General features: G+C 32.1%; 1 protein-coding gene across 2 annotated transcripts in view; it reads left to right on the forward strand.

Moving 5' to 3' along the window:
- The window catches only part of LOC118188083 (corticotropin-releasing hormone receptor 1-like), a 568,128-nt gene that overhangs the window by 513,302 nt on the left and 28,489 nt on the right, over window positions 1-26,337 (forward strand). For both annotated transcript variants that reach the window (XM_085817427.1, XM_085817428.1), the window contains 4 exons: window positions 6,064-6,194; window positions 6,730-6,815; window positions 10,107-10,242; window positions 17,480-17,521. In XM_085817427.1, the coding sequence (XP_085673553.1) occupies window positions 6,064-6,194; window positions 6,730-6,815; window positions 10,107-10,242; window positions 17,480-17,521 (395 nt within the window). The remainder of the gene's footprint in view (window positions 1-6,063; window positions 6,195-6,729; window positions 6,816-10,106; window positions 10,243-17,479; window positions 17,522-26,337) is intronic.

The raw sequence follows: 26,337 nt of genomic DNA on the forward strand, positions 1-26,337 counted from the left end.
GAGTCCTGGGGAGAGCACTGAATATTTCCTCGATTCTTGCTCTGAAATGAAGCTGATTATTCGATACAGTTGCTAATATGATTACACGTAACGTTGGAGAAATCTGGATTCATTTCGTCTTAATTTGGATTTATATTTGAGCCATTATTGAGTTAGTTGGTTTATTGGTTATAAAGAAGCACGAGAGAATGTTATATATTAAATAAGAAACATTCATGGAGAATTACCTAAGCAAGTATGTCTTGTTTTCACATTGCACATAAAAAATTGTGATAACCGCATGCAGCCAAATAGTTCAATGGGAGTCAAACTCGAGGCGAATTACCAGTCTTGAACTGCCATACAGACTTCTCCTGTGGTGGGCTCGGACCGTTATTTAATCTGTCATCTGTAAAATATTTTTGTAATTTCAGTATTTCAAAGCATATGTTGCTACCAGGTAATTTTCTTTTGTTAAAATATTTTCTTTCAAAATGAAGCTTTCCTCTGCGTTTTCCCTCTTACAACAAATCTCATAATGAACCTCTGGAGTGTTCTTCAATGAAAGGGACAGGAAATCAAAAACATAAATAGATCTCAAAAAGAAAAATCTAATTTTTTTGTAAGCAATTCGACTGTCTTTCTCAACGAACACGAAACGGATTTGGAATCGAAACTCAAAATGTTCTTTCAGAAATTAAATCTAATTAAGTCCCCACAAGTCCCCTGAAAGTGCACCAGAACGCATAATTCTTCAGCTACCTACTATATTTTTTTTATAATATGTTACCTTTATGACTACATTAAACATTATACAAAAACATGCATTATTTACAAATTCCAGGAAAATATCCAGAAAATATTTCAACATTAAATTTCAAAGCAGTTACACTAGGAGATGTCTGGTAAATATTTAGATTAATTTTCCGAAATCGAATATCTGCCAGCTGAGTACTTTGATCTCATTGCATGTTATTTATGATTGACACGCCTTTTCAAAATAAAAACTAAGATGTCAAAAAAAGTGGAAAGCGATAGATGGCCACTATATATTTGTGTGATAAACATTATGAAAAGCAAACGTAAATTAATTGGACATAGAATATTGCGGTAGAGTACTGTTATAAAATGAATTTCAATCTCAACAGCTTCCATAGTTTTTCTGTTATGCTATCTGAACAGAATCTATAGAAGCTGCATGACAGCTTGTCAAAGCGCCTAATTTTCGGGCGTTGATGTCAACGTTGACATTAAACTAAAAGTCATATGATAACCATTTTATATTCAGTGAGATTTTCGAAAAGTAACTTCACGGCCTTGTATTTGCACCTTCCATTTCTGAAAAATGTCATTTTCTACTAATCTAAAAATTAGAAATATCGTCCTAATTGTCACTTTTTCCTTTAGGTCTCCCGTCTCCTAAGTGCGTTTAATAACATTTGAAAATGAGGGTCTAATTTCATGATTTAATAAACTCCCAATTTTTTTATGTAATTTATCCTCATATCATCAAAAAGAATCTAATGACAAAGAAACGACATATTTGTTCGTCTTGAAGTAACTTTTTGGTTCATTGTTAATGTCTATAATAAAATTAAAATTTATTTCTAGTTTATACCTCGAGGAAATTTGATCCCTGTTATCAAAAGAAAAGATTTTGCCTTTGAACAGCTAAGAGAATTTCGTCTTAATTAGATATTTGTTATGTTTACAATATCCAAATGTAAGACAGAAAGCATAGAAGAATGATTGCTGAAGGATAAAAATTACAGAGAGTATAGGATTTTATTAGATAAAAATTTAGAATGTGGTGATTCGAAATTAGCCAATGTTAAAGAGAACAGAAACAAATGAAGGCTCCAGGTTAAGCCATGATGAGATAATTGAATGTGAACCCCAAGAAATGTGATATTTCTAATGGTATCAAAACCTGTGATAATAATACGATAATAATAACTACTTGCATAAATAACATGTTTTTGATTTATTTTAGCAACCGGCGGTACTTCTTGAGCTGGGCAATGTTGCTGCTTGTATGTACGTTGCTACAAATATCATAACGTGAATGTCCATAATAAACACATTTAAAGAAAGTTAGGTAATTGCATGAGATTCAGTTTAATTTCACTTTTAAAGTTCAGTTTCATGGTCTGAGCAGTCAGCCCTTTGAGGCCAAATTTGTTTTCATCCAAACATGAATTAAGGGAAATGTCCAGTTATCAGAATACATAACATATACTGAGGATACAAACGATGCAAGAAACTTATATATACGTGATCCTCAATTTTGCTGACGAAAATATGTTGGTAAAGTCATCCTCAGTTTACAACATCATCACTCAACTCTCTTTATAATACCTAACGTACTGAAACTTAGCTTAATGTACTTTAGATTAGGTTGGCCTTATCTGCTTTAAATGTATTAAAAAAACTGCTGTTGACTTCAATTTCAGACAGTATCGTTTAGCACAAAATGTATTTGGTAATCAAAATGGTAATTCAAATCAAAATGGTAAAGTGGTAATTAAAAGCAGTACCTTCGCATGAATATTCATCATTAAAATATTATACCGGCTGTGCACCTGGCCTAAAGAATATTTTCAACATTGAGATTAAATTAAGCTATGGAGTAATATTGTTTCGTGTGAGATGAGAGCACAGAAGAAGGAAGCACTACTTAGGAAAGACACTTAGGATTTTTATAGGAAGCTTAGAGAAGATATCGCTTTTGGCATTGGCAACTAATAATAGTTTCGCAAACTTAGTGTTTTCTGGACAAATTATGTTTTGACAATTGTGGGCATGAAGGGGGAGTGGTGCTTACCATTATAAAGGAATGCTTGTTTATATACACCACAAGAGTCATTTACATTTCACAGTTTACATAAATATATAAGGAAGTAAATTCCTAATCAGCTGGTGATTAGGAGAAATGAGAGGTAAATTTAACATCAATGTAAACAGAGACAGTTTCCTAGAAATTCTGAAAATTTAGTGCAAACAAATCGAAGCAGAAACTTTTCTCTTACAAATGGCATTCGAAGAAAATGAATCTCGCAAGTGATTATTTATTTGTGGAAAAGCATAGAGTGTACGCAACACATGACACCTTTGTCAGTCGTGCTCGTCTTTGTAAGAATACGGGAAAGAAGGAAGAAGGAAAGATTTAGACTCACCAATTCAAAAAACTGCAGACTGTAGAAAAAATAATTGATAAGTAAATTTAGGAAACATTACCGTCCGAGATACGACGGATCTAACAATAATTTTCCTTTTCTAAGAAAACAAGGCGTAGCATGTAAAGACAACATATTCTAAGAAAAACAAAATTAGAACTTGAGCGAAATTCTAACGTCTCGCCTCGTTTTTGGAGTTTTGTTGCACTACTATAGGGAATGATTAAATTTTTGTTCATGCTCGATAAGTAGTGAAAAGCGTCAAAGTTAAGGTTTGGTTAGAAGAGTTTTTCACGGAAACTGCAGCTTGGGAATTATCGACCACAAGAGCGGTCCGATAGATGATATTTCAGCTGAAGCACTGGAAGTACCAGGAATTTCGTTGTTACATTGGAGAAACTATCAACATTTAGAAATGCGAGAGGAATGCTGGTCATCAAAACATTCTCAAACATACGCCAGTTAGTAAATAGCTGGTTTAAGCCCGATTCTTCCCTGTCTGTTTACGTTTTGAGTTCAGAGTTCCAGATTTAAGGATGCATATAAAAATTACTTCAGAAGAAAATAACTAAATATGCTGTAACATGTTTTTTATTATATGTTCCTTTTCCGTAAATGGGAGTATTACATATTTGCTACTATCACATTTGCAGGTACGCGCTCAAAAACTTTATCTAGCGCAAATTGTGGGCCAGGAAAGTAGTCCAGAGTCGGAATTCGAATGATGTTTCTTATTAAATGCAAAGCAATTTCTCAGTATTATCTATATGTATAAAAATAAAGTCTGTGTGTTTGTCCTCTAATAACTCAGTCGCTATTATAGCTATCGTCGCCAAACTTTCTACGATTCTTTTCTGGGTCCTCGAATAAAGTCGACGTCCACTTTTTTTCAAAAAAATTTACCTAAAATCAGAGATATTAATTAAAAACTCGGAAAAACGACAATTTTCTCTGTCTAAGTGGCAACAGTCTGGCAAGTTGGAGATGGAAATCTGCTTTATTTCGAAAGTTGTTGCCATTGCTCGCTTCCAAACACTAGATCTTGTTAATAAAAAAATTGTAAGTTTTACGATGAAATAAAAATAGCATTACCAAACATTAAATACATTACTCCCGATTCCAAAAATTCGTGGAAAGCTATTACGACTATTCCCATCTTCGTACGATTTTAATCAGCCGAAATATTAATTAAAAACTCTAAAAGCGCTAATTTTCGCACTCATTTTTCCGAATGGCAACAGTCTCGGGCGTTGCAGGTAAAAATGCCTTATTTCGAAAAGTGTTGCTACTGCTAGCTTTCAAATCGTAGAGCTTGTAAAGCAAAATTTATAAGTTTTACAAAATCTATATAGAGAAAGAAGAATGTGTGTTTTTTGTTTGTTCGCGTTATTGATTTCTGATCAAAAGTTTTTGCCACATTTAATCGAAAAAAATTGAATATAGGTGAAATACTGGATGAAACTTGAGTTTTTACGACCTTTTGATTAGAAGACGAAAATCATTAAATACCGCGTGCCATTGTTGCTGATGTAATAAGAGAGAATTAGCTTAGTTTTTTTATCGAAATTTTTTATGTGGATTCCATATCGCATCAGACTGAATCGTATTTTTTGCATCGTTGTTAGAGAAGGATTACAGTGGTTATGGTTCTGTCTGTTGTTAGATGCATTACTCCTAACCTAATTGGCATCGCGTACTTACGCTAGTAAAATATAAAATTGAATTATTACGAGACAGAAATCACCTTACTCAGATTTTATGTAGCGTAACTTGTATTTTCATTCATGTTGATATTTTCCATGTTATGTAGTAGTCTCAAGCGTGTACATAGCAATCTCGAGCATATCGAAAATGTACTGTATCTGCAACATGTATAGTTAAATGCATAGCAATGTGATATTAGCCAGGTATCTGCAGCGTGCGTAAGCAGTATTTACAATGTATCCAGTATTATGAGTAACATATCAACATTAAGTGTACTTAGCATTATCTATTGTGTATATAGTAATCCAAAGTTTATTCTGTATATGGCATTCTGTATGTACTCTGTATATAGTAGTTTAAAGCATGTATATAGCAATCTCGAGCATATCACAAATGATCTGTATCTGCAACATGTATATTTAAATGCATAGCAATGTAATATGAGTCAGGTATCTGCAGCGGATGTAAGTAGTATTATGAATGTATTCAGTATCATGAGTAACATATCTACATTAAGTGTACTTGGCATTATGTATCCTGTATGTAGTAATCCCAAGTTTATTCTGTATATAGTAGTCGTAAGTAGTATTATCAGTGTATTCAGTATTATGAGTAACATATCTACATTAAGTGTATTTGGCATTATGCATTCTGTATATCGAATGCATATTCAAAATTGATCCTCAGCATAAGTACTAAACTACACACAAATGTGTGCTTAATGTGCTAGTTATGTGTATCTTCTTTCTGCTAAGCGCATGTACGTCCTTTATTAATAGTGTTTATGTGTCATGTATGTGTTATGTTAATGATTTTTTAATGTGTAACCAGTATGTTATGTAATGTATACCTTGCAAACCTAAAATCTGTAATACAACATAAATAGCCAATGTATCTCTCATCTGCCCCTGTATGGCAATGTAATAATTCTTTTAAGATCTCAATAAACTCCCGGTAGATAGGAGATGGTGCGGGACATATGCCTGTCTACCTCTGTTATACACCAGGCATCCCCGTCCTCCGTCACCTGTCACATGTCACCTGATATTTTCCATGAAGGATACTTAAGCATTTTTCAATATATCAGGAATGTTTAATTAATTTCTGTACTTTTTATAAGTACACATTTATTAGAATATTTGTAGCATCGATATTAATTTACGCAAACACTTCCAAATATATTTTGTTTACCTTCTTTTGCCAGGCATTCCACTTGTTCTTATCATCAGCTGGTGCAGCACCATGAGTTCTCACTTAAGTACGGATTGCTGGGAAGGTTATGGCCGCTCACCGTATGTTTGGATTATCACAGGACCTATGATTGGCGCTCTTGGAGTAAGTACAAGCGTGTTCTAAGAATTTGCAATTTACTTCATTCTGCAATAACTGAATCGTCTATTAATGAGATAATATAAGGGCGAATTGAGAATTAAGAATAGAAATATAGTGATGTAACAACGCAGAAGGCGATGCCAAAATGAATGTTGTATTTTACGTTAGCCAGTGTTTGCTAAATGTAAAGAATTTCCAATAAAAAAAAATATTCAGCTAATAAAAAAAGCGGAAGCAAAGCAGATCTACAGCAGATGAAATTGCCACCAAGGGGGGAGGACAGAGCGGAACTGTAGTCAGTTATTTTCTTGGTGTCCGAGGCGTTGTTCTTTACATGGAAATTTTTATTACAATGAAATGTCATTGACAAAGAGTCTAATGTATATTTCATCTGTTACACAAACTCATTATTAATAATAAAATATTAACACAGAAAATCAATCAGTGGATTTATATTATGTTTTGTTATAAGAAATAACTTTTTATTTGAGCGAAAGTGTCATTCTGTTCGTTAATTCTAATTTTTGTTTCTTTTCAGATTAATCTGATTTTCTTAGTTAACATCATACGTATTCTAGTAACAAAGATGAAAACCAGCTCGACTTTTGAAATAGTTCAAGTTCGGTATGGTCCAAATTTTACTTATATTGCATAAGAACAAAATTTCATCTCTTTGAACTTGCTTATTAACTGCATAGATAAATAAAATTAGGCAAATTCCATCTTAATTAGAAAAACTCAGTTAAGATGCGCTTTGCATCAGGAACGAAGAAAATAATAAATTTTCTTTAGCGAACTATCTTCGGTCCTGAAATTATGCCTTAGAACACAATACCACTTTAAAAAAAAAGTGTTAGATATTTTCTTCATGGGTTCCATATTCACTGACCACCTTAATGAATTATTTTTAATTCCTACCTAACTTTTGCCAAAGTTTTAAAATTCTTTATCTTGTGAATTTTTTATTGTTTATTAATTCGTTTTGTTTTGCCTATTTAGGTGAACTGCTTCCCAATTATGCTGCAGAATATTTTTTTTCTTTGAATATATGGAGGACGTTCCAATCTTCATAGAAATACTTATTTTTTTCTATGAGACTTGAATTTTGCCTAACTTCTTGATTACATTGTTCCTGTTCCGTATATCAGTAATGCAAGTAATATAAGTAATACTAACAACTGAACAATTAATTCTAGCAACTGTGTAACAATAAAAACTAGAAACTATGCAATTAACAACTAAAGTGACAAAATGACTATCTGTTCTAACATTTATATTGAAACAAGTTTTCATTTATTCTTGATAAATTAAAAATTGAGAATTAACCTTAAAATTGAGCGAAAAAAGTTTTCAATTACTTCAAGAATGAAATCTTTTCAGTAAAATGTATTTTTGAAACATTTCAGAATTCTGATTTCAAAACCGCAATGGGATAAATTTTTTAAATCGAAGTATTTTCTAGTTTTCGTCTCAAATAAGCTTTGAAAATAGATGCGGATTCTTCAAATTTTAGTGTTATCGATATTTAGCTTTGTGGAATCTTTTTGTTCAGAATAGCCAGTAAAACTTCGCCGCTTGTTGACAACTCATAGTTTCAGTTAGTCTATTCCTCGCATAACTCGTGTTCGATGAGAACAGGACCACTATACAATATGCCAGCAAGATAGTTCCATCCATACGGTACAGTTAAATAACAGTTTCGTTCTGAAATAAGAATTTTTAGAATAACCTAGGATATTGATTACCTGTATTGATTACCTTTACTTTTGCTCTTTCCGGATATTAAGCTTCCTGGAAATTTAACTTAAGTTTGCTCTTCCTTCGATATTACTTTTTGACCTTATAGAATCATTAGGTTTGTCGAAGTGGGAAAAAATGAAAAATGAGCTATGCCTCACTGGAATTCGGAGTCCAGACCTTTCGACTGCTAGTCTGATGTGCTTCAACACGAAGGTACGTGGTAAAAGAGTAATTAATACCTTATAACCTATACAGTTGCGCTAAGGTAACAATTAATCTATAAGGCAAATGCTTGGAATACTGTTCAGCTTATTGATATTACTTTCGAAATTGCTCATATGAATCTGAACCTAAGCCTTCCTGATCGCGATAAGTAGAGAAATTACTGAATATTCATTTAAGTCGTATGAAATAATTGCTAACTATCAATATCAAGTAACATATTTCAGTTTCTGTCGTCTTGTAATACTTTTTTCTATAATTATATACAAATAATAATCTCTTATATTTAAATCACAAATAAGTGCTAACTGATTTGTTTGGCTGGAAGAATAATTAAATTAAAACAACGAAAGAATGTTGAGGCTGTATTTCGTAACAGGTTGAATAAAAGCTCATCAGCAAAGAAAAAGACAGATCTTATTTAGTGGAACCTCGGTAATTCCCCAATTAAGTTACTGCATTGTTTTCGTGAACTGAAAAGCAGTTTTGGCCAGTTATTTCATTTTCGGTATATATAGATATTCTGGGCCAAGCGCTTTGTGATTGATAATAGGTGAAAAGACGGTGTTTGTTGAGTAGCGAGTGAAAATTGAGTTCTAATGCTCAGCAGAAGCCTACAAGGTGTTATGACCAAGATGTTATGATCTTACTACTTAGCCCTGTATGAAAGTTTTAGAATAACATTGAAGTTTCCTGTTGTTCAAGACATGATGTTGAACTAGAGCAGTAGTATTCCAACTACGGGTCCCAACCCCGCCGAGCCGCGAAAATTTATAGTGATTATGGTGGATAAAATTCTCAAAAATCTTTACTGATTGTATACAACTAAGGGTCAAAGCTCTGATTGGGGCCACGAAACTGTTTTTTGGAGGTCGTTTGCTTTTTTTATGGTCTTGCACTGCCACAGCGTTTGAATGCCACTGAATTAGAAGGTGCCAGTTGCGTAAACTTGGGTGAAGACATTTCTCAAAGAAAGCAAACAACTAAAGCAAAATTCTCATATAAGTATTTTTGACATCGACCATGTTGTTCATCTTGACATTTTCCGACCTATCGCTAAATCGTGATGGTTCTTATTCCCGAAAACAGGATTTCCTGTGCTTGCAGAAGCACCATATCCGTTTTAACGTCAGATAAGACAATTCTTTTCAGTTTCTTGAATTGGCATATCAACATAAAAATTTTCAATAAAATTGCAGACCAAAGTTGATTTAACTGAAAGACATTTGGAATAATGAATTCGAAAAGAGCTTCTAAGATCTTCACAAGGGATAGAAGAAGTGTGGTGTTATCAGTCGATCCTATATTGAAAATAAACATTTCGGGGCGTTATATGTCTAAAAATTTTAACAGAATTTTGGAATTGTGCTATGTATTTCTCATAAAGTATGTAAAAGAGTACCTTTTTTGCATTCTATATTTTTATAAATATTGGTTGTTTTGACATGTGTGTATAAGACATATATTTATATGTAACGCACTTTTACATGATTTTGTTTAATTGGCAAGTTTTTATTTATTTAATATTTTGAGTTATATTTTATACATATACAATTAATATATATAAATATAATTTAGGAGGTATAATTTGTCTCTGTGCATTAAGTAATAAAATACGAAACTTGCACGAACATGCTCATAGATCTCCATTTGTATCATTCATTTATTAATAGTTGATTGTTAAGTATTCAGATGTCTTAAATTTTCTTTCATACATGAGAATCTTCGTAGCGGATCCCAAAAAACCAACCTTCTACAGGATATTACGGATTTCAGATTAATAGAAATCGGCTTCAGAATTAAGAACCCTTTTTCGAACCATTATCTGATGAATGAGTAGAATTGTGGGTTGTAGTTTCACTAATATACAACAAAGCAATATTTTTATAGAATTTGAATTTTGATTAATAGAAAGCTTAGGATATATCATTCATTTCATATCTTCGCTTTCAGACGAGCCATGAAAGCTACTGCTCTCTTATTTCCCCTGTTGGGAATTACCCACTTACTGTTCTGTGTAAATCCAAGAGATGATAGCAAATTAGAAGAAGCATACATGATCACAAATGCTACGCTCCAATCATCTCAGGTAAGCATAATGCAATTACCAATTCATTTTACTCATTTCTTTCCCTAGACTGCATATGCATCAAAGGAAATGCACTATTATTAACAACACGAAATTTCTTCTGAGATTCAAATCAATCATTAAATCCAACATTTTAAAACAGAATAAACATTTTATTATGTCATAATGGTCTAACGAATGCTGTAAACAGCAGTCCAGTGCACTTTTCCTGAAGTTTAGAAGTAACTGATAAATAAAGAACATCAAACTATGAAGAAAATGGACGAAAATACTAAAATGCTAGAAACACAGATAAAATACTTTAAATGCTCAGTATTAGTACGCGACTAAAAATTTTAATATTTTCGTAAAGTGCGAATATTTCTGTGAATATACGTCAGTTAAATTAAAAAAATTAATGACGCTTTCTTGAAATACATAAATTGAAGAATTTATCTTCCAATCTTAATGTTACTAGATACATTAGAATATCATAAACGAAGTGTCAGATAATTTAAAATTAGCATTTAAATCTCGAACACCTTCACGTTTCCTGAAAATGCTGCTTAAATCGTAGCATGAAAAAACGACAATTCAGCAAATTAATTTAATTTTGAAAAATGATAGGATATTTCTACAAACGGAATAAAAAAGTGCACAAGATAAGGATTTGAATAACAAATATTGATGATTTCATTAATGGTGGATAAGTAATAATTAAAAATCACTAAATAAAATGAGATAAATTGTGAAAAACGAAATTTTAAAGAAATTAAAGGTCGAAGTATATGGATGCAAATATTAAAAATAAAATGAAAGATATTGAGCAAACCAAAATAAATGATAACATAGGAAGAAGTAACGTGAAGTTTTAACATCTCTCTGTACATACATTGGTTGATATCTTTGAGAATAACAATTTAGAGAACAACATGGAAGAGACTGACCCCGTATAGTGGTGGTTGTTCGAGATGGACAGATTTCCGCATGTTGTAACCGCTTCCGAAATAAATCATCAAATGTTTAAACAGGATTAAACACGTGACTGGAGTCAATGATTATGTAGAAACTCGCACCTGTCTGACAATAACGCCCTTCTTAAATCTCCCTCTCTGTGATCCCGACTGACACCTAGCCTGTGGTGTTCCAGAAAAAATGTTATATCCCTACCATTGAGGTAGGAGATTCTTACCCCCATGATACCAACTAACATTATAGAAAGTAATTGCCATGAGGAAGTGTCGTATCACTGCATAAACTGTAATTCATAATTAAAAAACTGAAGAATATTTTCGGCGAATTTTATCTATTTAACATAGTTTTCATACCTATGTCAGAGCCCACCAGCGTCCAAGCCAAGCGGTAGTCGCTGAACACTGATAGATCGGTTCGAGGTTCGAATCTCGCGAACGGGCTGACTGCATGGGTGTTTTCGTGGTTTTCCTCATGTGTAACATGTATGCAAGCAAGTTTCCGTTAGAAATTCCTCCACAAGTCCATGTTTTCTTAGGTAGATAGCCCTCGAGGCTTAACCGTAATCTCATACCCCCTTCCAAAAGTAGCCAACCTAATAAATGTCATGAAATGTCATGAATAAATGTCATGAAACGTACTTATGTCATGAAATGTCATTTACTATAAAGGAGGATAGCTCTTTTTTGGGGGAGGTGGATTGAAAAAGTTTCGATTTCAAAACAGTATTTATTGAGGTTAGATACTTTATTCAGAAGTCTTATTTAAAAAATTTGGATAGAACATTGGATATTGCAGTTTCATACGCAAAAAAGCTCATTATTTTCTGTCTACTTATTGCATAATGCATAGGTAATAGTAACGCAGGTTTTATTAAGATTTTTAGTTTTCAGAAATTGAATTTTCTTATCTCTCTTCATTTCGGAATATTCATCTTCATGAAATATACTATGTTTAGAATAATATTTCGTAAAAGCCTAAGTAACCCCTTTTTGGTAACGTTACTTTTGTTGTCATTTCGAAATCAGGAAGCAATCTTGTATAGTATATTTACAAAACTACTTTTTCTCATAAAACATAAATGCGGAAAAGAAACAGTCTTTCATCATGGTTTGAGGGAAAAGCATTTTTAGACCTCCCTGACTGTTCCAAAATTAGATTTCTCTTTCACATACCGTTAGGCATTATTTTGCTTTGCATATCCTTTTCAAAATATTAAATCAAGACAGATTATAAGCATCGATGAAAGTGAATGTGCTTACTTACGTCTAAAACTGTTTATATGAAAACCGCAGTTTAATTTTGCAGAACAGTATATTTTAAGAAGTATATTTTAAGCAAAACGGAATATACACTCATATCCATAAATTAAGGATAATTTGGAGTCACGCGGAAATCGAACTCTAAAATAAATATATCACCTGTAAAATCACTACACACATCTTCAAGAATCATATGCAAATTTCAGGAAGTAACCAGATGACACCGATGGTACGCCACAATGACGAGACTATAAGAGAGTGATATATAAGGAATACAGGCAAAGAAGTAAAATTGTTCGCAGGCGCTTTATAAGCATTTCAGTGCAATAACCGACTAGTTACGACACAAAGGACGCATTTGGATGATGTTTTACGTGGTAAAATTATAGGCCGCCTGGAATGTAGGCGCACCCAACTGGAAGTATCAGACGAACTTGGAATTGCCCAGAGTTTCATCTCCAGGCTTTGGCAACGATTCCAAGATGATGGTCCAGAGTTACAACGCCGAATGAGGACCGGTATTTGGCAGTTACTGCCAAAAGAAACAGGCGGAGCACAGCCTCAGACCTGTCTCGTCAGCTCTCTTCAGCCACTGGTACAACAATTTCAAGGCAGACCGTGTACAGACGCTTAGGGCAGATTGGTCTATATGCTCGTAGACCTGTCAGATGCCTTCCACTTACTTGCAACTCACTGTCGCCTGCGGTTAGCCTTGAGTAGAGAGCATGCATTGTGGACACCACAACAGTGGGCTTGTGTTATGTTTTCCGACGAGTCCAGGTTTAGCTTGCAGTCTGATTCTCACCGGACTTTCATATGGAGAGCTCCAGGTACCCGTTACCACCTAGAAAACATCATTGAACGACACCGTTACGGTGGTGCAGTAGTGCTCGTTTGGGGTGGAATTATTCTGGGTTCCAGAACTGACCTGCATGTCCAAATTGGAACCATGAATCTATCGGGACATCATTCCGGAACAACATGTACGTTTGTTTCGGGGCGCCATGGGCGCACAATTTGTGTTTATGCCCGTCCTCACCGTGCAAACATCGTAAGTGAATGCCTTGAATCGGAGGATATCCCCCGTATGGACTGGCCAGCATTCTCACGGGACTTAAATCTAGTAGAGTACGTGTGGAACATGCTTGGCCGACGATTTGCAGCCCGCCAACCTCCTCCTACATGTCTACCGGAACTTCGGAGAGCATTGCTTTTGAGTGGTGTAATATCCCCCAAGATCAGATCGATAATTTGATATTCAGCATGCCTAGGCGTTGTACGGACTGTATTGCATCGTCTGGGAGACATACAATGTATTAACAATCATACCAACCACGTAATATTGGTTTTTTTGTAAATAGGTTTTTTTTTTTTTTTTTTTTTTTTTTTTTGTAATTTGCTCCAGGGAGAAAAGATCGCTATTTTTTTTAATAATATCAAACATATATCATCTTTTTTGCTCTTTACCTTTTGTTTAATAAATAAGCTTTACAAATAAGTTAAATTTGTTTTGCTTCGAACTCTTCCTTTGCCTGATTTTGCATTATCCTTAATTTATGGACATGAGTGTATTTCTACCAGACAAATCTACTCATTTGGATGATATTTAAAATAAGAGGTTGAAGTTTATAGCGACTTGGAGCTCTGCTTTTTTTATAGTTTCCTTTTATCTGTTATTAATTATCATCGTATTGCAACTATAAAACCGGTTTTGACTTTTATATGGTATTCAGCAATAAATTATTTAATTCTTTTCCTCTAGGCCACGAAGTAGAAGCTTGTTTTTCAATTTCTGTTAAAAGCGGCTTAAGGCAGATTGTAGTAGATATTACTTTTCTAATAAAAAGTATCACTCAGGGTCAGGGCAGGGTTTCTTAAACTGGGGGGTCGCCAAAAATTTTAGTAATTTGATATTTCTTTAACTTATTATAATAATTTTACAGTTACCAAATATTTTTACACAATGTGTCTGAAAATAGATAAAGATAAGACAATACAGACAAAGAAAATAACGAAAACGTTTCGACACATTCTTTTTATAATATAAAAGTTCATTTCCCTTGCTTTGCACGTGACGCTGTCATTTCATCTCTTACTTATTTATAATTTTCACATTGTTCTATGTCTTAAAATTAGAAATTAAAGTTAATGACCTAAAACTGCAATAGTATATTACTGCACAAGTGAAAACATCGACAAAAGACAACATTTTTGTAAACATAAAATGCAACTAAAGTTACACATTAAATTTATATCATTGTATTTTGACACAAACAGTATTTAGATTACGCCGACGTAAAATGACATGATACGATACTTCAAATGACACGCATATCTTCCCCATGTTTCAAAGTTATGCCTTATGCAGCTTTAGTAAAACTAGTACGAATAGTTTATTACTTCTATATGTGTTCAGCGTTTGCCTACTAGGTTCCGATTTGATGTTCAGTAGACAAACTTCTAGCTTACGCCAAACGTGGACTTTTTTAGCCAAAAGGGCGTTAGCCCAGAAGAGCTATTAATTTCGTTTTAGCATTTTGCGTTGAAAACTATAAATGTCGGTTCACTTTTCAAATTGTTGCCACCAAATATGATTGCCCTGTGATATATTTAAAGAAATTAAACACTAAAGAATCTGCATAAGTGTATGTATGTTTCTCTAACGGTACCTAGAGCCATCCAATGTTAAATAATGTAATCCTCCACTGAATATGGGCGTCTGGAAGCCCAAATTTGGAATTTGGCATTTTCTTTATTATCGATTTCGTATTTTGTATCACTAATGAATTTTTGATTAACAAACTCAATGATTTCAAAGCGAGCAATGGAAACACTGTACGAAAAAAAAAAAAATACCAGCGCGCGAGACTGTGTATCGGAAATTCTAAAGATATGCTCATTTAAAATTTATTTTGCGATATTGCTGTTGAACTGAATTATATGGTTTAAGTGCGAAGAGCATGATATTTAATAAGAAAGGTAAATCACAAATCTTAATTATTTTAAAATCCATTGCAATAATAATTATTTTTTTTTTATTCCTCTTTGGGCGTAATGTAAAATCAGAAAGCTTTTAGATTTTAATTTTTAAATTTGTATCTTTTTTTAATCTTCCATGAAGGACAGAGTTATGACTTTGTCTGAATATTAAAGTTCTGCTACTTAATTTAAATTTTATAATGATATTTTTATTGTATTCTAAATAGACCGTTTTTTAATTTACATATTAAAAAGCAATTAAGTGTCAGAAAAAATAAATTAAAATTTCCTTCGTAAAATCCTTTTAAATTTATTTCATTTGGTATTTGAAGATCAACTGCCATATCAAATAGAAGAACTTGCTGTTTAGTATTTGATAAAAGAGCTTCAATGGCAAATAAAAAAATATGATATTAAATTACTTTCTATCAATGTGGGAATAGCCAGCAGAATATGAACTGCCAGCTATTATATGGAGTGACGAATAACTGTGACAATGTATCGAAGATTTTCTTCAACATGTTTAAAATTTTGCTTTGTTAAGAAGTAAAATTAAGTAACATTTTTAAAAGTAAAATTAGGACATTCACAATGTGTTAATTTTACTTTACTTGAAATAAAATAAAGTTTATATGTCAGAAAAAAGCGAATAAAGAATTTGTTTATATCTTACTGTAGTGATCTCCGTGACCACCTTTCAAAGTCATATGCATTTCTGAAGAAAGAATTATATATAAAAAAGTAAAACATTTCAAATAAAAAAAGTACATTTTAAAAATGAAAAGTTAATATTAAATCAAAAATACAATTTCATTTTGGAATTTAGATTACAGATAGAATGTTTAAAGTAATTTAAAACTGAACAATTACAATAAACCTAATATTTCAAAATTAATCTCCTTAAAGACACAGAAGATATAATCCTATATTTAATAGTAGCATTACCAGATAACAGAGGAGTGGACATGTTATAAGTAATATTCCATGAGAAATTAATGCTATTTACAAACATTTTTACTTATTTAACAAAGAAAATGATTAATTATTTAGTGTGTAATTTATTATCATTGAATACTGGTTCTTCCATTTCTTTTGGGTTCAGAACTAGGCGAAAGAGCAGGCTACAAGGTTCATTTATATTACGCCCAAAGGGGAATTTTTTTTAACGTTCTGTGTGTTACCTTTATTTATTAAATATCATGTTCTTCACACTTAAACCACATAATTCAGTTCAACAGCAATATCGCAAAATAATTTTAAATTCAGCATATCTTTAGAATTTCCGATACACTGTCGCGCGCGCTGGAGATGAAAATGTTTTTTTCCCGTACAGTGTTGCCATTGCTCGCTTTGAAACCGTTGAATTTGTAAATCAAAAATTCATTAAAGGTTTACAAAATATTAAATAGATAATAAAAGAAATTCCAAATTTCAAATTTGGGCTTCCATAGAGGCCCATATTCGGGCAGAAAGTACATTTTTCAAAATTTGGATGACCCTAGGAACCGTTGTTTTCACACAATGCGAGAAACATACATACATTTATGCAGATTCTTCATTACTTAATTTCTTTAAATGTAATACAGGGCTTTAACATTTGGTGCCAACAATTTGAAAAATGACCTGATATTTATAGTAAACCGACGCAAAATGCCAAAACGAAATTAATAGCCCTTTTGTGCCAACGCGCTTTGGGATAATAAATATTTAATCATATAATCTATCGGAATGCTCTGTTTTTAAAGTAATAATTTTTACCAAGTTCCGTAGATTATATATTCTTTCTTGCTACGCATGCCTAAGATGTTATATTATATTTGATAACGAATTTCTGGGGAAAACCTTGCTCTGAATTCCAATGATCATAAAATGACAGTCATAATTTTTTCTATTGTTGAATAATTTTGTAACATGCTTTATTTGTAAGCATATAAACAGCAATATTTTCATATAATTAAAAAAATACTCTTATTCTTTCATTTGTGTGTGGATTAAATTTATTTCGTCAGAAATATTATGTTCAATAAATTAATTATTTTTTTCAGGGGATTTTCGTGTCGATTCTTTATTGTTTCATGAATGTTGAGGTAAGTACTAAATATTCTTTTGTAAACATTAAAATAAGGTACTGTTCTGAATATAAGATGATGACGGTCGCTTAAATTATTCTTCTGAAACCCATACGCCTGTTATATACACAGTATAATACTCAGAAAATATATTGCATAATTTGAAAGCTATTCCTTAATTTTATGTTACAAATTTATATTTAGTTAGAGTTTTTTCAAAGTATCGTATTTATATTTTTTATTTATCTTCTTTAATACTTTTTATCTTCTTAACTCAATACGTATGCGAACTTATATTCATGATCAAATTTTCAGTAAAGCAGATTACAAAAATCGCGTTATTCTTATACAAGAGGACGTCATGTTTTGTAATATCGCATTATTCAGTTCCATGATACACACTAACCCCAAATTTCAAACTGTAGGACATTTGCAATGAATGGTTTAATTTTACCTGGTTTTCAAAGCTGAAAATTTTAGCAACAACCGCTTTATTGGTCTTGCTTTATTGTAAAATTGGTTGCGTACGACGCAATGTCTCATTTCGTGGAATGAATGTAAACATAAGACCTAGTCATAAAGGTATGTAAATAATTTTTAACGCTTTAAATAGATTTTCAGAGCTTTTGTCATATAATTTAAAACATCTGTGCAGACACCACATGCCTTCTTTGTATGACCTATATAATATATATATTTCTGCTGCATTTTATTTAAACTTAACTCTTCGAATTCCATTACAGATATATTTCTCATTTAATTAATTCTGTTCTCATAATCGCGGCAATACAAAAATAGATAAAATCTCAAAGCATCTTCATTAAAAATTGTAAAATACAGGAAAAAACATAAAACACCAAATACACTTTGAAACATCTAAAAAACAATTTTTACAATTAAAATTAGTGTGTCTACGCCAAAACAAGCAGTTCGGCTAGCGGGCAGGAAAGCAGAGTTTTTGGTGCGTAATAAATGAAAGTTTACTTTTGGTTCAATTCGGCACAAAGTTGGTGCACAAATTGACTTACTTCACTATTCTACTAAGCATTTCAAATGTAAACAAATGGCTGCTGCATTAGGATTAGTACCACTTGAACAACGTTTAAATTGTTGGCAATTCTACAACTATTACATGCAGATTAAGGAAAGGTATAAGTACCTTAATCGGAATAAAATAACAGCATAATTCAATCACTTTTAAGGCAAAAAATGCACAGTTTACCAGCATATAAGAATAAAAGCTGTTGCAGCCGATTGTAACCAGAACAACTACATGTTATAGCGGTTCCAGATAGAAAATTTCAGCGTTCTGAGACTAAAAATTTTTGAGTTACGTGAGATACATACATTCGAACGTAAGTACGTGCCTACAGACGTCACAAAAAATATCTTCTGCATCCATTTTATATCAGTTTTACAATGCGTTTTGGAAAAAAAAGGAGTCATTTATTCTGACCATAAGAGAAGACGTCATGCAAGAACATCGTTCAGCATCGATTTTTTTGCTAAAATATGATACCCGAATTTTTTGCTATTGTAATACTTCCTTTCCTGCGTGAAAGGACCTAAAAAATGAATCTGGAGCAAATTCCTGACAAAAAATATTGAAATTCCTTTGTAACAGTAACACTAATTTTTCCATTTAGATTGGCTTTAATTAACTTGATAATAAATAATAAGCTCAGAAATGAAAGATACTTTTAATATCAGTTGTAGATTATATTACTATTCTTATGAGAATACTCATCGTGTCCTTATGAGAATGGCATGTTGCTGCACTTTTATCTTGACCTGCGATTTAATAAAATATGTGTTTTGTTTTATTTGCGTTTGGTTTACCTTTTTTAAATAATTAGTACACTTTAAATTAAACTACATCTCACTGCAAAGCAAAGCGATACGTAATTATGATTTCTGAATAGGATTTGTTAAAGGAGTTAAGCATATGTAGTATCTGTCTCCAATTCTTTCTTTCCTGTGATCAAATTCTTTTTCTCTAAATTAATTTTTGTACTTAAAAATATTCCTACTTAAACACCGGAATAACCCATAAGCTTGTAATTGTGGTTTAAAGCTAAGGAAATGACAAAGAGGTATTAAATAAGAATACGGGTCTGATTCTAAATTTTAATGTTTTCATCAAGTGGAATTTCAGAAAAAATTAAAGTGTTAGAGGTCTTTAGCAAAGCTTAGAATTTAAAGGCAATTAGGAATTTGATGTATTTATTAGATCACTTTTAGTTGTTAAGGATTTGAAAAACATTGCTATATATTTAATGTGTGCATTTAAACGACTTTTATCCCACAGCTTTTACGTCTACGCCACGAAGAGTTCTATCTTTTCCATAATCAGCGGGATTTGGGAGGGATTCTCTAATAGTCTATAAGAAGTTAGATAGTCCTTTGGTCAGAGTGATAGAAAAGATATCTGAAACTCATGATTGTTTTTGATGGTATATAAAATTTTAACATGTATCAGGAAGTTGCAAATGAGCAAATGAGGCGGATGAGCAGACATTTAGCCAATTGAGTGTTTACGGCAACGAAGGCAATTTCACCCCGAGCAAATCAGAAATTACCTTTTGGAAACAATGTTAAGCAATTTCACCCCGAGCAAATCAGAAATTACCTTTTGGAAACATGTACCGTTAGCGAGATTTGAATTGGCACCATATTACTGTCAAGACCGATGAAATGGTATCATCGGACTCGATGCAAGAACGAATATATTGATTTAATAACCCAAGGTCAATCTTCTATAGTGATTATCATTTGAATGTATGGAAACGGAAAAGTAAGGGTCAGGTTTCTTCATGCCTAGTACAACGCCATGCAAGACAGACACTAAGTTTCTGATGTAGAGTTCCATCAATTACGCTCCTAGATCACTTTGCTTAGTTATTCAAGGCATTTCGAAGATTGATGCACTCATGAACACCACCAGTAGACATATGTAATAACCCTTTAAGAATCAAATGAGAAATTTATTTCGGCAAGATCAAGAATTCCCACATATTTCTGAAACTATAGAATCTGCGAACTGTTCATCAGATGCCTTGACCTGCAAGATCAGAACCAGCTGTCTTTATTTGAAAGACCAGAACTAAACCAATGGATCTCAAAAGCTATTTATATTTACCTTTCTCAGGTTTCTGAGAACGTTATTGAATTGCATTTAGAAGGTGGTAAAGAATATAATTTAGCAAGGCCGTGTACAATATTTACACAAAAGAATGCCAGCAAAAGTGGAGAGGAATATTTGTGATGTACTGCAGTTTTTTTACACCAATCACTATCCTATAAGTGTTGATAAAAGTGGCCACACTTTTCCAAACTTTGGATCCATTTTACGTATCTCCATGATGCTCTCATCTTATTTTGAAAAATTTAGTTTTATGTATCTATGGTATTCTTTTTCACGTTTTTGTTTTCAGATTGGTAATCTCAGAGTTTTATTACGGGAAAGATAAAATAGTCAGTCACACATACTTGCACCTAATTCCAGAGCGCAAATTTGAATTTCTTCCTCGTAATTCTAGTAATTACGTTATGCTGCACTCTTTTAGAGACTTAAATTAATCCCCTCAGCCAACGTCATAGTAAGAAAATTCATAAGCCGAAGTAAATTAATGTTCTCAATGATTAACGATTCAGTTGCTATTGGATTTATCCAAAGAGATGGGAAAACCACCTGCTTAGATTTCTCGGCCTCGGATCCAGCATGCATAATATTTAAAAAGCTATGGAGTTTTTTACGGTGAAATAATTGCTTCTTGTTCTTGATATGTTGTTACGACGGTGATAATATTTAATATTCAGAGCAGAACCGTTAACGCCTGAGTGAAACCTAATGGGCGTTAACGAGGAGCACAACCATCTATTCATTCGTAAATAACATAAAACTGCAATGGGAATAAATTAACCTTAGGTAGAAGTGGAATAAACGCAGCAATTAAAGAGTACTTCTATAGCCTTGAGATTGAAATTCTTATCTCATCTTATGAAAACTCATGCAATCCACCCTTTCGCCACAGATTGAATTCAGTCGATCTAACGATTACAGTTTTCAATGTTGTACTGGACAAAATGTAAACAGGTGCATTAGTAGCATTTTTGTCTATTAATAAGAATAATATTTCTGCTTTAAACAAATCCGGAATAATTTCGTATTTGAAATATTTCTATAACGAATCGAAAATTTAAATTTTACTTATTATTTTGGTTAGAAAAAGATATATTGAAACTTTCTGTGCTTCTAAATTGCTAATTGATCTAATTGTTTATTTCTTTCCAATATAGTTATCGTTACTACTATCGAGAATTGCATCTTTTCTGTTCTAGTTTCTAAATAGATTTTTCTCGATTTGTTCATTTTATGTATCTTTCTAAGCATTCCAAATATAACAGTAATACTTAACAAATCTTTAACTGTATCAGTTTCTTTGCAGTTTATAAATAACGAATGTATTGTGAATTTTATGAACTTACATTTCCATTTGCATCTTCGTCTAATTGTGTAAGAACACTCATTAAATTTTCTTTTCTTCTAAGCTTGAATATCATGCTTTCTTTCGTCTTCTTTTCCCCAAAATAATTAAAAAGATGTTAAAATTTAAGATATTCTTATGTTGAAGGAGTAGATGCAAATGAATCTCATTATCTTCTAGTGTGCTGACAATTCGCTGATAAATCCACAGCGACAACATTCATCAGAGTTAATCTGGATTCCACAATAATGTAATCCGCGTAGAGAAGCACATGCAGTTCACTAAGTATCCAAATCTAAACTGCGCAGTGGTTTTAAGTTCTGTTTCCCCTAGGGGGGATTGTTGTGATACTTTCTACTGATAACATCATTCAAAGCGGTTTTTTTTTTTTTTTTTTTTGAATAAAACTTAAATTTGCACCACATGTTTTCTTAACATGTTAAAATGAATTTTATTTCACTCTTTATTGACAGCATAATACCCAGGTTAATAATTAATCACCTTACTTGAAGAAGAAACAATACTGACTAAATGTAGGCAATGCGTCACTATGTAAAAACTGTTGATCTACTCCTCGATCGGTACCCTGCGCCACTAATTTCTCCAAAAACTGGCTAAAAAGCTAGTACTGCGTGCCACTTAGCTTCTATAAATCGAACATAAAAAAATAATTCACATTAGTAGGATATCATTTTATTCGCTGACTTTAATGCCTAATTGAGAAATACAAAAAGTTTTTTGGTAAAATTCATCAATAATAACAATAATTAAAATGTTCTCTAGTGGTATTAAGAAAAAGTTCTAAGCAATGTCCTAATGTCTCTAGAAAATTTCTAATCTAATTAGCTTTCATAAAATGAGTGGGAAGTCGATTTTTAAGAATTTTTATTCTTAGCATTTATTTTTGCGAAACGAATTAGACGATCGATGTTTAATTCTTCAGAAGAATTTGTTTGTTCTTAATCTTTTAAAAGCTCTGTAAATATCTATTTATATTGTAAACACACAGCCGAGGAAAATCGTTAAAACAAAAAGTGTGGATTGATTAGAATAAAAAGAAATAATGCTAAGATGTCAAATATCGAATAATTCTAAATAAATAATCTAAAACGTATTCCATAAATCTTAAGAAACCAAAATAACGGTAACAAGAATTTAATAATGATAAATTGATCAAAGTAAAGTTATAATGTAAAAATAATCCAACGAAACTGAAAGAATACTGAACACAGTTAATTGAAAGTTAAAATCATGGAAGAAGTCATATCATCACAAATTGCGAAAAAAAATAAAAAATCTGAAAGCTTTCAGATTTTACATTATGTCCAAAGGGGAGTTTTTTTAACGTTTTGTGTGTTACCTTTATTTATGAAACATCATGTTCTTCGCATTTAAAACATAGAATTCAATTCAGCAGCAATATCACAAAATAATTTTAAAATGAGTATATCTTTAGAATTTCCAATACAGTGTTGCCATTGCTCGCTTTGGAATCGTTGAGTTTGTTAATCAAAAATTTTTCAGAGTGTTACACAATATGAAATCGATAATAAAACAAATGCCAAATTCCAAGTTCGGGCTTCTAGACGCCCATATTCGGTGCAGGATTACGTCATTCAAAATTTGAGGGCCCTAGGTACCATTATTTTATCACAATGCGAGAAACATACGTACATTTATGCATATTCTTCATTATTTAATTCCTTTAAATATATAACACAGGGCTCTAGTATTTGGTGGCAGCAATTTGAAAAGTGAAACGGACATTTAAAGTTTCAACGTAAAATGCCAAAACGAAATAAATAGCTCTTCTGGGTTAACGCGCTTTGAGCTAATAACGTCGTGTCGAAAATTAAGATATCTTTATAATAAAACTAGAAGGGAAAGCGACAATTTAAAACTTAAATTTGGGAAAAATGGCTATAAAATGACTAATGTAAGGCTATAGATTTATTTATGTCGTAGAATCTATTCTTAATGAAAATAATAAAATAATGAGCATTTATACGATGCTGACACATACATATTTGTGACTTTCATAACTGCAAACAAAACAGAAATATCTTTTAGAATGCCTTGAATCGTCCGATGTATTAAATGCTAAATCTGATGACAAATGCTATAAATTAAAAGAGCAATAGACGTGTGAAATCAGTTCCTGGTGTTAACAATCTAGAAGTTTTGAAAGCACAAGTTGTCATGCATCTTTACGGAAACGGGATGAAAATTATTATTCTTGATGAACTTTGTATTCTCGTGCAACCATTTTATGGCTACATGTGTAATTTCGAGTCAGCAGATTCAGCAGTTTCGGAGTTAAAATGACGCATGCAATTATACATATACATAAACTGTAAGAATTTTGCATACTAATGTATATAGAAATAACATTTAAAATTACACGTAAAGTATTTTATTCAAAAAATATTATTTATCTTTAAATAGGTTTCTATTTTTTTCAGTCCAAAGAGGCAATTTGCCCTGAAGGACTATTATTTTCGTTTTGGCATTTTGAGTTGGTTCACTATAAATGCCCGATTCACCTTTCAAATTGTTGCCACAAAGTATTAGAGCTCTGTATTATATTTAAAGAAATTAAATACTGAAGAATCTGCATAAATGTACGTATGTTTCTCGCATTGTGATAAAGCAACGGTACCTAAAGCCATCCAATTTTGAATAACGTACGTTTCCACCCGAATATGGGCATCTGGAAGTCCAAATTTGGAATTGGGAATTTATTTTATTATCTATTTCATATTTTGTAAAACTTGAATGAATTTTTGATTAACAAACTCAGCGATTTAAAAGCGACCAATAGCCACACTCTACGGGGAGGGGGGTAACTTTCCCCTTTGGACGTCATTTAAAATCTGAAACATTTAAATTTTTTTTTTTTTCTTAGAGACACTTTCAACTACGTTTAGATCCAAGAAAATAAAATTTAATACTAAGAAAACATATAAAATTTAATGCCGGAAACATAAAAATACGAAAGGCCCGCGTTTCTAGATAAAGTACTCTTTTTATTTATGACGTAGATTTGTGGATATACACAGAAACATGTAGGTATATCCATGCTCATGTAAAAGTACATACATAAGTAAAAAATAAGTTACGGAAGTTTTGTATTTATGAAATATCTTGACTTAAATTTTTATGATACAAGGATTTCATTCCAATATATTTATAGAAATCAATAAATCTTCTGTAAATTGTATAAAATAAACGTTAAATTTTATTTTTATTTAAAGGTAATTTCCATAACTAATTAGACTCTACTGGAAAGCAGTCATTTGTTTTTAATCCAAAAGGAGGTATTAGTCTCCAAACGAGATTTTGTTGCGTATCACTATAAATGCTGGTTCACTTTAAATGACTGATTAAGACTGATTAACTTTTCAGTTTGTTGCCACCAAACGTTAACTCCCTGTATTAATTTTAAAGAAATTAAATAATGAAGCATCTGCATTTATATATATATGTATATATATTTCTCGCATTATGAAAGAACGATAGCTTCTAGAGTAAGAGAAGAAAATTTGAGATTTTAACATTGGTAAAGCGGGACACCATCGACCAGGGGGAGAATGATTAAACATTTTGGTCTATACAGAGCAACACAAATTTTCATAGAACGAAAAATAGTATTCTAATATATTTTTAAAATTTCAACAAAAGTACAGCTTACAAATAGATTAAAAGAAATTATGTATGGTATTATTTTAGTCTTTGGAATATTTCTCGTTTGAGTGAATTTTGTTTAGTAGATTGCTGTTGTTGTTTGAAAGGTCATGATATTTTTCACAAGAATTTGTTAAATTATATTTCACACATAAAATGGCTTTCAATGTCTCAACACTTAATTGTGATTTTTCTGATGTCCGCACTTTATTTACCGTAGAAAAAAAGCGCTGTCACAGCATTAGTTCTTGGGGTATTCCACAGTTTTGAGTGCATTCTTGTATTGAACATGGTTTGTTTCAAAATGATGAAATATTTCTAACTATTTTTTCTAACTATATTTCTAACTATTTATTGTGATTTTCGCTCATGTCCAAGATTTAACCTTTTCCTTATCAATATATTTTTTTAATAATGATGTCTAATTAAAAAGATCTTTTTCAGAAATATTACTATATGGGAAAATTTGGGTAATATGATCGAATGATTTTTGCACATTCCAATTAAGTTCTTGCTTTACTATATTCTGTAGTTCGTCGTGCATTCTTCCTAAAAATCGGGACTTTTTTAAAAAGCCGCGGGACGCGGTACAAATTGTTAAAAATCGGGACTGTTCCGCCGAAAGCGGGACTTCTGGTCACCTTATTCTAGAGCCATCAACTT

The sequence above is a fragment of the Stegodyphus dumicola genome, chromosome 5, assembly GCF_044657685.1.
Source record: "Stegodyphus dumicola isolate Sdum_Otavi_A_Nest chromosome 5, ASM4465768v1".
Lineage (NCBI taxonomy): Eukaryota > Metazoa > Arthropoda > Arachnida > Araneae > Eresidae > Stegodyphus > Stegodyphus dumicola.